The 15914-nt window shown below is 45.1% G+C and overlaps 1 protein-coding gene and 1 long non-coding RNA gene across 3 annotated transcripts in view; one reads left to right on the top strand and one right to left on the bottom strand.

The window, feature by feature from the left end:
- Positions 1 to 696, bottom strand: part of INO80C (INO80 complex subunit C) — a 25805-nt gene extending 25109 nt beyond the window's left edge. Inside the window, exon 1 of the mRNA XM_070420988.1 lies at positions 551 to 696. Coding sequence (XP_070277089.1) covers positions 551 to 634 — 84 coding nt within the window. The 5' untranslated portion in view covers positions 635 to 696. The remainder of the gene's footprint in view (positions 1 to 550) is intronic.
- LOC139014161 (uncharacterized) overlaps positions 1 to 5209 on the top strand; it is a 16343-nt gene extending 11134 nt beyond the window's left edge. Inside the window, exons 3-5 of one of the 2 annotated variants that reach the window (XR_011472200.1) lie at positions 1335 to 1433; positions 1906 to 2031; positions 5061 to 5209. This is a non-coding gene — a long non-coding RNA (uncharacterized lncRNA). The remainder of the gene's footprint in view (positions 1 to 1334; positions 1434 to 1905; positions 2032 to 5060) is intronic. The other variant, XR_011472201.1, reaches the window with a different exon arrangement.
- The last annotated feature ends 10705 nt before the right edge of the window (positions 5210 to 15914 follow it).

The raw sequence follows: 15914 nt of genomic DNA on the forward strand, positions 1-15914 counted from the left end.
CATTGCCAATCCTTTCTACTCCCCAAAGTTTACTACAGTCCTGGCTTCGAACACTAGAGATGCGTTCTGAAGTTTCTAAAATGCAATCATGCACACTGTGTTTCTTTTGTGTCTCTCTTCTTCGGTGAGACTCAGCTTTGTGTCATGTAATACTGCTTCATTTTTATTGCTGTATAGTTTTTCACTGGGAGAGTGTACCATAACGTGTCCATTCTTCTGCTCAACATTCAGGTTGTCCCCGGGGTCTTTTGGCTCTGTTGAATTAAGCGGCATTGAAAATTTTACTATCTTTTGGTGCACATATGTACACACTTGTTGGGTAATACCAAGAATGGAATTGCTGGGTCATAGGCTATGGCTTACTAGATATTGCCAAAGTTTTGCTAAGTGATTGTATCAATTCATCTTCCTACCAGCAGCAAATGAACGTTCCAAATATTCTAAATGATCAAGGAAATTTTCATTGAACTGTCTAATGAATAATGTGTTTGCCAAATGAACGCCCCGAGCAAGCGGCAATGTAGTGGACTATGGCAGAAATCACACTCACGTGAAACCCCAAGTGAAGCATGCCCTCGTTCTGGAATGAAGTCCTCATTATAGAAACAGTGCTGATCTCCAAGAACACTTTCATCTCGGTCTTGGCTCATTTTGTGATTTTCGTGAGCAGTGCTCCATTCATCACATCCTTTCTGGTGTCTCCCTGTGGCCAGGCGCAGGACCAGCTGTGGGTGACGCAAAACACCAAGATGCACACACGTGTGCCATGGATGCACTGCTTTCAGTGCTGAGCTTGACGAGAGCAAGGACTCTGACCAGCTAAAGGCTTAGGAAGAGGGCGTGGGAAATGAGTGAGCAAGATGTGCAAGAAGAGTTCTTGGCCTCAGAGTGGTGTTATTTTGTTCCAGGCAGCAAGGCTGAGCTGGCAGAACAGCCCTGATCCAAAAGGAGCCAAGGGCAAGGCAGTGCTCGGGCCACTGTGGGCAAGCCACCTCGCTGCTTGGCAACACACACCTATCGCCTCTGCCAGCCTCCTGCCTGCAACACTTCACTACATCAAAGTCTGGGCTGGGCTGTGGGCGATAGAGCCTGTGACCTGTGCTCAGGCCCAAGCACAAAAGAGACTTGGAGAATGTGGATCTGGCATTTTCAGCTTCTTTAGAGAGAAGGGGACCCCAAAACCCAAGAAAGGGTTCAGATATTAGACCACTAGGGCTATGGTTGCTAATAACAAGAGCTAAGGCAATTACCATTTGTTCATCCTTGCTGGATTTTTATTTAAAACCACAACTAAAGAGCATCAAAACACTGTTTTATTCTTCATTGTTTTCTAGAGTTAAAGCTCTCAAGATTCACATCTTAGATCCACCTCACCCTAAAGGGCACAACTGTCACAAGTTCAGAAGTGACACACCTTCTTAAAACCATGCCAGGTATGCAGGAGGACTGGTCAAACGGAGGGGTGGACTCAACCAGCCACCGTAGCTCCCCATTATCTGAAGCAGCTAACAGGGCCAGTGTTTGTTCCCAGACCTGGAATATAATGGCTCGTGATTCCTCAATTAAAGGTTTGTCTCCTTCAAAGACCTGACCGGGTGCTTTTTCTTAGAACAGTGGAAATCTCACTCCCACCTGCCCTGGTTTACAGCTGTGCACTAACCAATGAACACATGCCTTAATGATGACCCAGTGCCATCATCCTTAGCCCTCAGCCCTCCTGGCCACTCCCCTGTGGCTGGCCAGACAAGCTGGCTTTTTTTACCGCTGAGTCCTCCTCACCTGGAAGACTGTGAAATAGCAGCTCTGCCCTTCCTCTTCCCATTCTCAACTTTCCCCCTTGTGTGCTAACTCTGGCGAAGTTGCCTCATTCTTTCATGAAATTTCTTCCCCCAACCCCTGCTACAGGACACGTACGCAATCAACTCGGTCTGAGAGGAGCCTTCAGCTTCATGTCCAGATGAAAGAGGAGGACAGACTTTTAAATGGGAGAGTTCATTGAAAGAGAAGAGTTTTCAGTGACCAGAGAGAGAGGTAACCTTTCCTTGCTGCTGGAGCAGACTGAGAGATGGAGGAGGAGGGAGAGCAAGGGGACCACCACACCCTCTCTTCCCTGAGATGCTGCCCTGAGCAGAGAGAAGGGGAGAGCTTGAGGATTAGAATGGGAGGAGGGTGATATTTTAAATTAAATGGCACTGGGTGTTTACAACTCTCAAAGTAAAAGTGAGGCTGAGATGTTGATGAGTCAGGAATGGCATGCAACTTCAGTAAAATAAAGCCATTCCCTGTTTGCACCCCAGCAGGCCAGCCTGCTCAATAGACCTACTCAATTTTCTTCAGCCCCAGGAGACTCTGCCTACCCTGAGGGATGCTTCTTATTCCGTGTTTATTCCAAACTACCTATATCTGACCTAAGAGCACAGACTTTGGGAGGATAGAGTCAGTCTGACTTAGAGGTTACGCTACTCAACCGCCTGCTCATCCTTCCCAAGGGGGAATGAACCAGGGCCAACCCCAGCCCAGACAGGAGACTGAAAAAATGGAAAACACAGGAAGGAAAAAATGTGTAGAGACTATTCTTGCAAAACCTTCACCCAGATAAAGAGGTCAAAACCAAAAATAATCGGAGATCAGAATGGTAAAGAGGAGGGCTACTTGAGCCAGAAGGCAACATTAGCTTCTTCACATCCTCAGGCGAACAGGGGTCAGACAATTCCTTCAGCTCATATATGGCCTTAGACTAGTCAAGGCACATCTATCCAAGGCTTCGGTTTTCCTGACTGTCAAAATAGACACCAGCAGCTTGTTCCAGCAATGTCACACAAGTGGCATGGAGTCAAATGTGATTGCATGGCCTGAAATGAAACAGAAACTCTGAAAACTGCATAAAGCCACTCTACCCAGAATATTCCCAGTCGTCATCTGCTAATTACTGAGGCCCCTCTGGAGACTGGTTACCTCTGTAATTCTCCTAAGGATATATTTAGGCTATTCTTGTTTTGTGACTATTTTGGGGACTGCAAAAACAAAACAAAACAGTATTCTACTAAATTTAAGCATGCACAGCTTACCAACAAGTTGTGTTCCAAAAGCAGATTTGCAGGTAGGTTACAGATCCGTTTTACATAAAAACCATGCTAAAGGGAATCCGTTATACATATGCAAACCAGTAGAAAACAATAATGTTACAAAGCACGAAGCCAAACAGGAAAAATATATCTTAAGAGTGGCCAAGTAATAGTACATTCACTATTTGATACAGGTACTTTAAACTTCTCCATTAATGCTTGAATGCTGCTATTTCTTGCAGCTTGAAGACTTACGCTGGGCATAAAGCAAATACAACAGGGGGGACGGGATGTGGAAAATTATAATGGAATTCCTGGCAAGTCAGAGCAACCCACACGTTTCTCCTCTAGGACTTCCTGGAGCCAGTTTCCTCCCTACCTCTGTCCAGGGACCACCTTCTGGCTCCATGCCACCCATAACACATCCCCCCTTGTGTCTCCCCCAACTCTAGCATGGAGGAGAGCCACACACAAGGTTCATGTTTAGGGGAAGGTGGGGCTGACCTTTCTATTTTAAAATTTACTAGCATAATCTAATTGCAAAAGAAGTCCTTAATTGCCCGGTTCTAAGACGGCCTGATCAGGTGTGCTGTGCTGGTAATGTGTCTGGACCAAGGGGTCTCGTGGGTCCATTTTAACTCCATCTGTTTCTCTAAGTCTAGCATGGGTTTCCCCATCTAGGGCTGCAGACCACATGGCCAGGACAGGCTACATCATATGTGAGGCTCAATACAAAATGACAATGCAAGACCCTCTTGTTCAAAACTACTAAGACTTTAGTGACAGCAGAGTATTATATCAAACATTAGCCGCTTATGCATGGACCCTGTGTTTACTGCCCAGGTCGCAGACCACTGATGCCAGCCCTGAATGTGGCACCAACCAGCCTGGACGACCTTGACCCTCCTGGGTCATGTCCCAATTCCTGTGCAGATTTTCCAAGTGACTTCCTTTAGCCTCTTTCCATTGTGTGAACTGGGCAAAGAGCCCTTAAGAAAGGCGCCTCTGGTTCCTGGCCTCAAAGACTGCCTTTGCTTCCAAGGCCCCATATCTAGCTGGCCGAGCAGAGAGTGCTTTAACCCAGCATTTAGGTTCCACCTCTCATGTGGTCCTGCACAGAACTTCCCCTATTAAGAACTTTCAAAAATAGGAACACAGTGCTCCAGGCCAAAGGCAATAGACACAGGGCTGCAGTGGCCACACTGGGCCCTTCCTGTTTCGACATCTGTTTTTCACTGGTCTACACCTTCCGTCCCTGGCTGCATCCGGGCCTTTCTTTAGGTCTTTAGCCTAAACCTCGTGTGATGATTAATTCTATGTGTCAGTTTGACTGGGCCATGGATGCCTAGATATTTGATCAAACATAATTCTGGTTGTGTCTGTGAGGGTGTTTCTGAGTAAGATTAACGTTTGAATCTGCAGACTGAGTAAAGCAGATAGCTCCTCCTCCCCCATGAGGGTGGGCATCATCCAATCAGTTGAAGGCCGGAAAAGAACAAAAAGGCTAACCTGCCAGTGACTAGGGGGAAAAAACCAACAACACCTGGGACATTGGTCTTCACCTGCCTTTGGACTCAAACAGAAACATCAGCTCTTGGGTCTCCAAACCTGCAGGCTTTCAGACTGCAGCTTCTACCATCAGACTAGCGCCTACACCATCCGCTTTCCTGAGTCCCAGCTTGCTGAATGCAGATCTTGAGGCTTTTCAGCTCCATAACCTCAGGAGCCACTTCCTTATAATAAATCTGTCTATCATCTATCTAAAATAAATGTTTATTTTTTTATCTGTCAATAGTGTCAACCGATGGTCATTGGTACCAATTTAATGCCAACAGGAATGTCCAATTGTGGGTGCAGTAAAGAAGGAAACTTTATTTAGTGCCAATAGCTCAATGGTAACACAGGATGGCTGTGAAAACAGCACTGCTTTGGAATAGCTTGAGCATCTATAATAATAAAAGCTTAATATGCTAATTAGACCATATGTCCTTCCAGATGACCTTCTGGACGAAGCCAGGGCTTTGAGGGAAGCCCAGGTCCCAGGTACCTGCCGGTGGCCAGAGGGAAGCCTGGGTTCCTGGTCCCAGGGAGAAGCTGGTGCCGGCAGCCGGGGAAAGGAAGGCCTACTCTTGCAGAATTTCGTTCATCAGGCCTCTAGTAAGCTTAATAAAATCTGTCTGGAAATTTCTCTGGGGTTCCTTTTTTTTAAAATATATTTTTATTGACTTCAGAGAGGAAGGGAGAGGGAGAGATAGAAACATTAATGATGAGAGAGAATCATTCATTGGCTGCCTCCTGCATGCCCCCTACCAGGGATTGAGCCTGCAACCTAGACATGTGCCCTTGACTGGAATTGAACGCGGGACCCTTCAGTCCACAGGCCGACTCTCTATCCACTGAGCCAAACCAGCTAGGGCTGGGGTTCCCTTTTGATTTCTATCTTGGGGAACCTGAGAACCCTAATGCCAATATTAAAGAGATGCAATCTATGGAGGTAAAATCTTGCACATTTGATCATTTCGTTATCCATGTATTGAATGTTTATTGAACACCTAACACATGCCTGGTGGTGTGCTGGGGACTAGGAGTCAAGTCCTGATCCTGGTGCTCAGAGGGCTCTGGTCTGGAGCAGTGCAAGCATCAGAACATATCTGACCATCTTTTGGCTTAAATTCAAAAAGAAGAGAGATTAGTTGGAGAGCACCTTGGTGCTGAGACACATGTCCTAGAAATTATTTTCCTGAATAAATTCACTGTTACATTTTGACCTCTTCCACTTGCAGGAATTTATAATTTTCCAAGGCTATAAGTTCATGTTTTCTTAAACAGATTGATCTTTTGTTAAGAAAACAAGTAAGAATAAATAAATGGTATAATCATTTAACTCCATCAGAGGTAACAAAACTCTGCGCAGCCAGGTGCTAAGTACTGTATATTTCACCATCGGTACATCAGCCTTTGTAGTTGAAGGACAAAAGGCAGTGACCCCTGGCCTCCTCTGTAGGCTCAGTGACATCCTGCCTGATCGCCAAGGGCCTGATTGTGGCTCCCTGGATGGATTCTGTCAATAACATACCCAGTCATGTGTCATTGGGTATTGAGTGCTTATTATATTTTAACACTTTATCGTTTTTAAACCTCTCAGCAACTCTGTAAGATGGGAACAACTACTACTTTTTTACAGATGAGAAAACTGAAGCATCAAGAATTAAGTAACAAGAAATTAAAAAAAAAAAGAATTAAGTAACTTGCCAAGGTCTCACCTTGCTAGCAAGTAGCAGATCTGGGTCTTGAACACAAGTGATCTGGTTTTTGTCTTTCACCGCTTTATACCTGGCCTGGCAATAGCATGCTTGAGAGACTGTTTTATCTCCTTTCCTTTCCTCCTACTCTATGTCCCCCTCAGCCCAGCAATGATTTTGGTGGTGACTGGCCTTATGTTCTTTTTGCTTTTAGAAGATTGGAAATACTTTTACCACATCTCTTTACTTCTTGTTTGGTTTATCTTTTCTAAAGCTGAAAACAAACAAGAGAGAGCCTGACCTACGCCCTCCAGGCGGCTTCTGAATGAGAGCCTTCCAGAACTGGGGCCAGCACTAGTTGACACCAGCCCAGATCCAGGCTGCCAGTGACTCCGGGGAGAATCTGAGAGGCTGATGGGCACTCCTATCCCAGGCCCTGGCAGCAGCCCTGACTGCCACAGCAGTCACTACTGGCTGAGTGGGTGAGGGACTGAATCCGAGACACAGAGAACAACCTCACCTGCCAGTTCAGTACCAGTCTTAGTGAGAGAATTAAAAAGAAAAAAAGATGATGAAAAAGAGAAAAACCTGGAGGGAGCTCTCGCTACCTAGATAGGGTCCTGAACTCCTCCTCTCCCTTCCTTTCCTCCTCCCTTTATGAGGACCCATTCCCACCCCCCCCCCCCCCCTCCTCTCCTTCCCAGCCCTACACCTCCCTCCTCTCCCCCTTTCCTTTCACCCACTGATCTCCTTTTCCTCTGGTAAGGTCCAACCTGTATGACTGCCTCCTAATTCAGATCAGTTTTCCTGCGTTACCATGGCAACCCACTGCTACTAAGGTGGTTCAGAGTCACTTCTCCCCTGTATTTTTAATAGGAAAGCTGCATTCTACACCTTGTCCTTCCTCACTTACCACTGTCAGTTTGAGCAAAACTCCCACTCCAGGTTCTCTTATATCCTTAAATGTATTTATGTTTTGTTTTTGTTAATCCTCACTCAAAGATATTTTTTCCACTGATTTTTAGAGAGTGTAAGGGAGGGAGGAAGGAAAGGAGAAGAAAAGAAAGAGAGAGAGAGAGATAGAAACTTTGATGTGCAAGAGACACATCAATTGGTGGCCTCCTGCATGCACCCTGACTAGGCTGGGGATTGAACCAGCAACCCAGATGTGTGCCCTTGACTGGGAATCAAACCCATGACTCCTTTGGTGTATCAGCCAACACTCTAGTCACTGAGCAACACTGGCCAGAGCTTTAAATGTGTTAAAACAGCCATATCTCTTTTAAACTATTTTGATCTATTTTGAATAATTTTAGATATAATGTCATCACTTTAGTTAATTCCAAATATATTAGTACAGCTTTCTCCATGGAGTGTACCTGTCCTATTTAGTGAGGGGTTAGGCAAGTTGAATTTGTACTTACGCAGAGAGGCACTGACAGCAGCTGAACTGTGAATACTGAGGAAAATGTTTCAGGTGGGACCATTAGTTCCCCAGGAGCAAACCAGAAACCTGCCCCAGGAAACTGGCCACATGGGTCAGGCGGGAGCTTGTGAAAACTCCTTCCATAACTCAGCATCCCCTCCAGGCCCTGGCTGAGCAGAAGGTCACAAATCCTATGTGTTGTCTTGGGGTTGATTATCTTTATCCTTGTGAGTTGTTGATATTTTCCTGCTTTTTCATTTGGGGCATTTTAAATATTGTTTTAAGACTCTGGGTCTTGTTTAATTCCTAGGGAGAGTATTGATTTTGTTTGTTTGTTTGTTTCAGCAGGCAATGGCTGCCTTCAGTGAGTTGTGCTTTTAATGTCAGCTCAGTTTTCCAGTTTGGGGGGTTTAAAAAAATTTTTTTTATCTTCACCCAAGGATATGTTTTTATTGATTTTAGAAAGAGAGGAAGGGGAAGAGAGAAACATTGATCAGTTGCCTCTCATATGTGCCCCAACCAGGGATTGAACCCACAACCTAGGTATGTGCCCTGACTAGGAATCAAAATGAAAACCTTTTGGTGTACGAGGCAATGCTCCTATCAACTGAGCCACCCAGTCAGGGTAGTTTTTCCACTTTTTAAAGTGCTATTCAGATGTTCTATGAACCTACCTTCCAGTAGCCAGCCTGAGATCTGGGCTATAGTTTAATCCTCAAAGCTTTTGCTATGCTGTCTAGGGTCAGATCTATGAATCTGTAGCTCAGGAATGAACCAAGGTGTTCACATGCAACTTTATTGTATTGCTCTTTGAGTTTCCTTTATATCATGATCACTGTGACATTTTCTGGCCCTAGGGACCTGTTCTAGCCTGCTGGCTAGAAAGCTGAAGCTGCAGTTTCCTACTCTGTGGCATATTGCTGTGTCTATCTCCAAAGCCAGGCAGGGGAAGGACAGAGAGAGATAAAAAAGGAATGCAAATTCTCCATAGCTCTTGGGACCATAGTCTCTTTGGTCAGAGAGAAGGGTTCCCTTCCCTCAGAGTTTTAGGTGCCTGTTCAGCTTCTGCTGACGTTGCTATCACTACCACCGCCATAGGGCTGCCTGGAAGGTTAGGTGGAGAGAATGGAAATAACTAAAAACAAGAAGTTCCTCTATTCTTTCGGATGTTTGTGGTTCCCGTTTCCATTCTCAGACCAGAAAGAGAGTGTTTCTCTTGGAGTTCTTTCTCTCTACCCGTGGAGCACAGTTCTGGGTTTCAGTCTCATTTTGATTATAGACCCTGGGGGGACATTGTAGGAGGGGAAAAAACATGGGAGACTCACCCATGAATCAATCTTATTTGGACTTTTGGCTTTCCTCTCCAATCTTCCTGCTACCATCCCTCCCCCGCTCCCCCCCCCCCCCCCCCCCACCACCACCACTCTAAAGTCCTTAATAGCACCTTCAGATATTTTGGCTGTCATTTTTAGTCAAAAATGGGAATAACAGGGTAAAGGGTACTTATGCCATTTTAATCGAAACCAGAATGAGTAATGGCTTTTGATATATATGAATTTACTTACAAAGGTATTATGCTAAGTGAAAAGAGCCAATCTCAAAAGTTTGCACGGTGCACGAGTCCATTAATACGGCATCTGGAAAAGGCAACACTATAAGGAGGTGTATTCGTTTTCTACTGCTTCATAATAAAGTCCCACAAACTTAGTAGCTTAAAACAATACACACGGATAGGATCTCACAAGCTACAATCAATGTGTCAGCCAGGCTGCTCTCATCTGAAGGCTCAACCAGGGAAGAATCTCATCCAAGTTGTTGGCAGAATTCATTTGCAGCTCTATGATTGAGTGCCTGGCTTCTTACTGGCTATTGGCTGGAGGCCAGCCTCAGGTTCTAGAGACTGCCCAGTTTCCTGCCACATGGCCTTTTCCTAGGCAGTTTCACATAATTGTTTGCTTTTTCCAGGCCAGCAGGAGAGTATCTCTTGCTTTAGTCTGCTAGGTCTAGAGGCCTGGTGCATGAAATTCATACATGGGTAGGGTCCCTAGGCCTGGCCGGCGATCAGGGCCGATCAAGGCCTTCCTTCCCCTGGCTGCTGGCTGCTGGCCAGGGCCTTCCTTAGTTCCGTGTCACCCCTGGTGGTCAGCGCACGTCATATCGCGTGGTCGAACTCCCGGTCAAACTCCTGAGGGGACAATTTGCATATTGGCCTTTTATTATATAGGACTAGAGGCCCGGTGCACAAAAATTTGTGCACTGGGGTGGGGGGGTCCCCCAGCCCAGCCTGTGCCCTCTCACAGTCTGGGACCCCTCGGGAGATAACGACCTGCTGGCTTAGGCCTGCTCCCGGGTGGCAGAGGGCAGGCCCAATCCCTAAGTGCAGCCCCTGGTCAGGCTCAGAGCAGGGCCGAATGGGGAGTTGGGGCGCTGCCCCGTCATACACAGAGCAGGGCGGATTGGGAGGTTGCAATGCCACCCTCAGTCATGCTCAGGGTAGACTGATTGGGGGGTTGGGGCACCGCCCCCTGTCACACTCAAGGCAGGGTCAATGGGGAGGTTGCGGCGCCACCCCCTGTCACGCACAGAGCAGGGCCGATCAGGGGGTTGGGGCGCTGCCCCCTGTCACTTACAGAGCAGGGCCCATCAGGGGGTTGAGGAGCTCCCCCCTGTCACTCACAGAGTAGGGCCGATAGGGGAGTTGGGGCACCGCCCCCTGTCACACACAGAGCAGGGCGGATCAGGGGGTTGGGGCGCTGCACCCTGTCACATTCAGGGCAGGGCCAATGGGGAGGTTATGGCTCTACCCTGTCACACACAGAGCAAGGCCCGTGGAGGGGGGTTGGGGTGCCACCCTCTATCACCCACAGAACAGGGCCGATCAGGGGGTTGGGGCACCGCCACTGTCACACTCAGGGCAGGGCCGATGGAAAGGTTATGGCTCTTCCCCGTCACACACAGAGCAGGGCCGATCAGGGGGTTGGTGTGCCGCACTCTGTCACACACAGAGCCGCAGGGCGATCAGGGGATTGGGGAGCTCCCCCCACTACCAGGCACAGAGCAGGGCTGATCAGGGGGTTTGGGCGCTGCCCCCTGTCACGCTGATCCTGGTGCCGGGAGCCTCGCTGCTCCGCTGATCCCAGTGCTGGGAGGCATATTACCCTTTTACTATATAGAATAGAGGCTTGGTGCATGGGTAGGGGCTGGCTGGTTAGCCCTGAAGGGTGTCCTGGATCAGGGTGGGGGTCCCCACTGGGGTGCCTGGCCAGGCTGGCTGAGGGGCTGAGGGCTGTTTTCCGGCTGGCAGTTGACTAAAAGCTCCCAACTGCTCCTTGTTTTCTTTTCTTTTTTTTATTCTGGGCCAGCTTTAGCTCTGAGGCCTCGCTGCTGAAAACATGGATACAATGTTGCGGTCCGGGGCTGACTGACAGCCGGTTTTGTTTAGCTTCTTATTTGCAACATAGTAATAGTTGCTTAGAGTTGCAGTTGAGAGTCCGGCAAGTGAGGCGGGAACGTTGGAGTCTGCAGTTCCTGGAGGAAGCAAGCCTCCCTGCTCGCTTCAGTGCATGGCTGCCGGCCGCCATCTTGGCTGACAGTTAATTTGCATAAGGATACGCTGATTAGCCAATGGGAAGGGTAGCGGTTGTACGCCAATTACCATGTTTCTCTTTTATTAGTGTAGATAGTATAATCAGGGGACTGACCTTTGCTATGTAACACAACCTACCCAAGAAAGTGACACTGTATACGTTGGCCATATTCTGTTGGCTAGAAGTAAGTCACAGGTCATGCCCACACCCAAGATGGAGAAGATGATTTAGGGTGTAACACCAGAGGACAAAGGTCATGAGGACCTTGTTAAATTTATACCTACCAGGAGAAGAGAGAAGTGGTTGCAAGAAGTTAGGGGTAAGGGAAGATTTGACTACAAAGGAGCAGCCAAGCACATTCTCCTAGATGATGGAACTGTTTGTATTATGATTGTTTTGGTGGTTACATGAATCTGTACATGAGTTAAAACTCATAGAACTGTATACACTTGCACACAACAATTTTAATGGATATAAATCTAAGAAATAAAGATGGATGAATGTCTATTTTTCTCACAGTTCTAGAATCTGAAAGTCCAGGCTCAAGGTGTCAGCAGGATTGGTTCCTTCGAAGGGTCATAAAGGAAGATCTGTCCCAGGCCACTCCTTGGTTGGTATATATGATTGTTTCCTTCCAGTGTCTTCACATCATCTTCCCTCTGTTGGTGTTTATATCCAAATCTTCCTTTTCTTACAAGGACACCAGTAGTATTGGATTAGAGCCCACACTAATGACCTCTTTTAACTTAATTACCTCCATAAAGTAATTTTTACTCTAAATACAGCCATATTCTGAGGTACTGGGAGTTAGGACTTTAATATATGAATTTTGGGAGGATATGATTTAGTCTATGACACTGATCTGGTGCAGTGACTGGAAAAAGAGGGCCCAATAACTGCTCGTTGAATGTATCAAAGACTGTTAGAAGACAGCAGCTGGACAACAAGACTGCTGCCTGAACCCTCCACTCTCCTTAATGTCTTCTTGCTGTAGTTTTAGTGATGGAAGTCCTTTTTCTCTAGCGGGAGGGGGGAGTTTGTGGCTGTGGAGAGATAGTTAGCAGAAAAACAATGCAAGACAGACCAGCCTAGAGTTGGGTTTTATGGCCACCACAGGTCTGGCAGACTCTGTTATAAGCCCTGATTTATTGGAGCATAGTTAGAAGTAAAACAATCAGATAAGTATGAGTACATTGCTACAGGCAGGGTCCACTGGGACCTGGCAGGCTGGGCATTCCTCAGATAGGGTGCGTCCTCCAGCCACAATTTTCACTTAACCTCAAAGTAATGAGTACTCAGAACTCAGGCCCTCAAAAGTAAGGGGGAGACACGAGTTTTCATTAACAGATGGGAACTCCATTGAAATGTTAAAAAGCCAAGAAGGCCTCTTTAATTCAGCTTTACACATTAATAACCAAAATGAAACAAGAGCACATCTAATAAAAAATGCAAAATAAAATCCTTTTGGTCTCAAATATATTTAACTACTTAACTATAGATCCATTTATTCCTATGATTTCTGCCTACGATGTAAAAGAATGAGAGAAAATTAACCAATTCAAAGTTGTTGAATATATGACCTAGTTTTAATTTCTATCTAAAGCCTCAAAATGAGGCAATTACAGAAACAGTAAACATTTAGGATAAATGCTGTTTTGCCAGGCTATTCTTTCCTTCTAATTTCTGGCTTTCAAATTTTAAAAAGGCATTTTAATATTTTGAGATAATTTTTCCTAATTATAAAGGTAATACATATTCATCAAAGAAAGTTTTAAAGACACAGAAAAACATAAAACACATAATCCCACCCTCAGAAAGACCCATTATTAACCTTTCAGTGTATTTTCTTCCAGTCTTTCATTTACATGTTTAAGGTAATGTTGCGATTATTCTCTATATAGTATTTTGATTCTGACTTGGCATCATACCAATCTTTTCTGCGTGGTATTAAAATTCCTTGTAAACATCATTTTTTCTTATTTACTTCTTTAAAAAATACTTCTTTTAGGGGGTATTTCTTATATTCAGCGAGTACACAAAACTTAAGGGTACAGATTGATGAGCTTTGGCATAGGTATACACCCACATAACCACCATCCAGATGTATAAATAAATATTTACAAACCTCAGAAGGCTCCCTTTTGCCCCCTCCAATGTTGCCTATTCTTGAGCTTGATTTAAGAGGAGCCATATCGCAAGTGCTTTTTCATAGCTGACTTCTTTCACTAAATATTAGCTCTATGAGATTTATCCATGTTTTTGAGTGTTCCAGTATCTCAGTGTATCAACACTTATTTTTATTATGGAGAGGCATATGTGTGTATGTTTTTTAATTTGGGGCTATTATGAGTAAAGCTACTACTAGCATTTTTGTACCTCTTTTCAGACATAAGCATGCATTTCTGTTGGGTATATATCCAGGAGTAGATTTGCTTTATTATGTGGTAAATCTATGCTTACCTTTGGTAGATATTGCCAAATCATTATGCAAAGTGGTAATCAATTTACCCTCCCACCAGTGTCATATGAGAGTTCCAGTTATTCCCATTCTCAGCAATATTTGGTATTGTCAATCTTTTCATTTGAATAATTCTCCTGAGTATGTAGTGGTTTCCCATTGTGGTTTTAGTTTGCATTTTCCTGGTGACTAAAGATGTTGAGCAACTTTTCAATTTGGATATCCTTTTTGTGAAGTGTCTGTTTGGATCTTTTGACTATTTTTCTATGGGTTGTCTGCCTTCTTCTTATTTATTTGTAGTTCTTGACGTTATATCCTGGACACAGGTCTCCCATCTGTAGTTGCTGTTTCACTCTCTTAATGGTGTATTTTTTATGAATGAGCATTCTTAATTTTAATGAAGTTCAATATATTCATCTTTTCTTTTCTGGTTTGAGCTTTTTGTGTCCTGTTTTTAAAAACCTTGAGTCATGAAGATAGTCTCCTAAAACATTTTTAAGTTTATAAACCACCTCATTATCTACTCTTAAAATGATTATCTCCTCAAGATAAATTCCTAGAAGTGAAATTTACTGGGTTGAAAGGTAAGACCATGTAAATACTCAATGATCAGCGACCTCATGCATGCCCCATACTGGGGATGGAGCCCACGACTGGGCCATGTGCCGTGACCAGGAACTCAACCTTGACCTCCTGATTCATAGGTCAACGCCCAACCACTGAGCCATGCTGGCCGGGTAAGTTATACTCAGAGTAATGATTACTGTGATTTTTCTTAAGTTTCCAGTTTTTGGAGGTTAAGTCTGGACCAGTCACTTTACATACATGTTTTTTTCTCATTGAAAACCCACAACCATCCTGCTCTTAGCATTTATAAATGCACAAATAGGGTCAGAAAGAAAAAGGAGTTTGCCCAAAGGCATATGGTTAAAAAGAAGCAGACTCAAAACACCACCTAATTCCTGTGCTTTTCGGCTGTTCCCCACCTGCCAGCTTGGTAGGTGTAATAGAAAGCTTCTGCTGGCTCCTTTCTCCAGCCTGTCCCTTCTGTCCCCCTGCTGTGTGCCCTCCCCTTTCCCTCCTCCCTCACCAGGCAACCCAAGTCAACCAGCTCCCTGGCTTTCAGAGCTCAGCCAAAGGGGAGGGACCAGCAAGAGATTAGAATGAGGAAGGAAGAGTGTGAATTCCAGGTATTTTTTCTCCTCCCTATGTACCTCCTGACAGAAAGTCTCAGTTCCTGCCTGGAGCTCTCTCCTCACAGCCAGGTTCTGACAATTAAGCTCTCCTATTGTCCCTTTAGTGGAGTGATGTGCCTGCTGTTTCTAGCCAGAATTCTAGATTCTTTGTAGTTTAATTGGGACCTTGGCTGGAAGAATCACTTGAATGATAGCAAGTTTCAACACTGTCCCATCAACTCACCAATATATCAACTACTTCAGCTGAATTCTTCTTCCAGGTGTGTACTCGGTCCACCCACCCCAGGTAAGGGAGTGGCCCTCTCCCTGCAGGTGCTTGTCTCTCCTATTTGGTTACTGTGCAACTTGGACTCTCCAATTGGCTTCAGAAAAGCTTTGACTTTGAAGTTAGTCAGCCTCTTCTTGTTTTAAGAACAGGAGTGATGCTCCTTCCAGCCCTCTACATCCTGGATGGAACAAACATTTTATTCTGACATAGCTTCAATTTTTCAGAAACGTTGCAATTATATGATGCAGAAAACTCTTTTGTACTCTTAACATTTGGCGACATTTGTTCTGTTATTCTCTATCTGGCTATTTCTATTCTGAATCATTTGAGAGTAGGCCACATGCCTCGTGCCCCTTTACCTGTTAATTTTTTGGTGTTGATTTCCTAAGAATAGGGTTATTTTCTTATATAATTACTGTAGCTATCGAGTTCAGGATATTTAATATTAGCACAATACCTTTATCTAATCTATAGTACATATCACAACTCTGTCTGCTATAGCAGCCCTTGTGAGAGAGGCAAGGCATTTGGCCTAGATCTTTTCCCCCTCAATCTCTCAGATGAAATAAAAGCCTTAATGTGTGTGTGTGTGTGTGTGTGTGTGTGTGTGTGTGTGTGTATGTGTAGTGGGGGGAAGGGGATGAAGACAACAAGCACTGCTTCCTTAGGGCA

This window comes from Myotis yumanensis, unplaced genomic scaffold (assembly GCF_028538775.1).
Source record: "Myotis yumanensis isolate MYYU_CA2020_CCGP unplaced genomic scaffold, mMyoYum1.0.hap1 SCAF_7, whole genome shotgun sequence".
NCBI classification, from domain to species: domain Eukaryota; kingdom Metazoa; phylum Chordata; class Mammalia; order Chiroptera; family Vespertilionidae; genus Myotis; species Myotis yumanensis.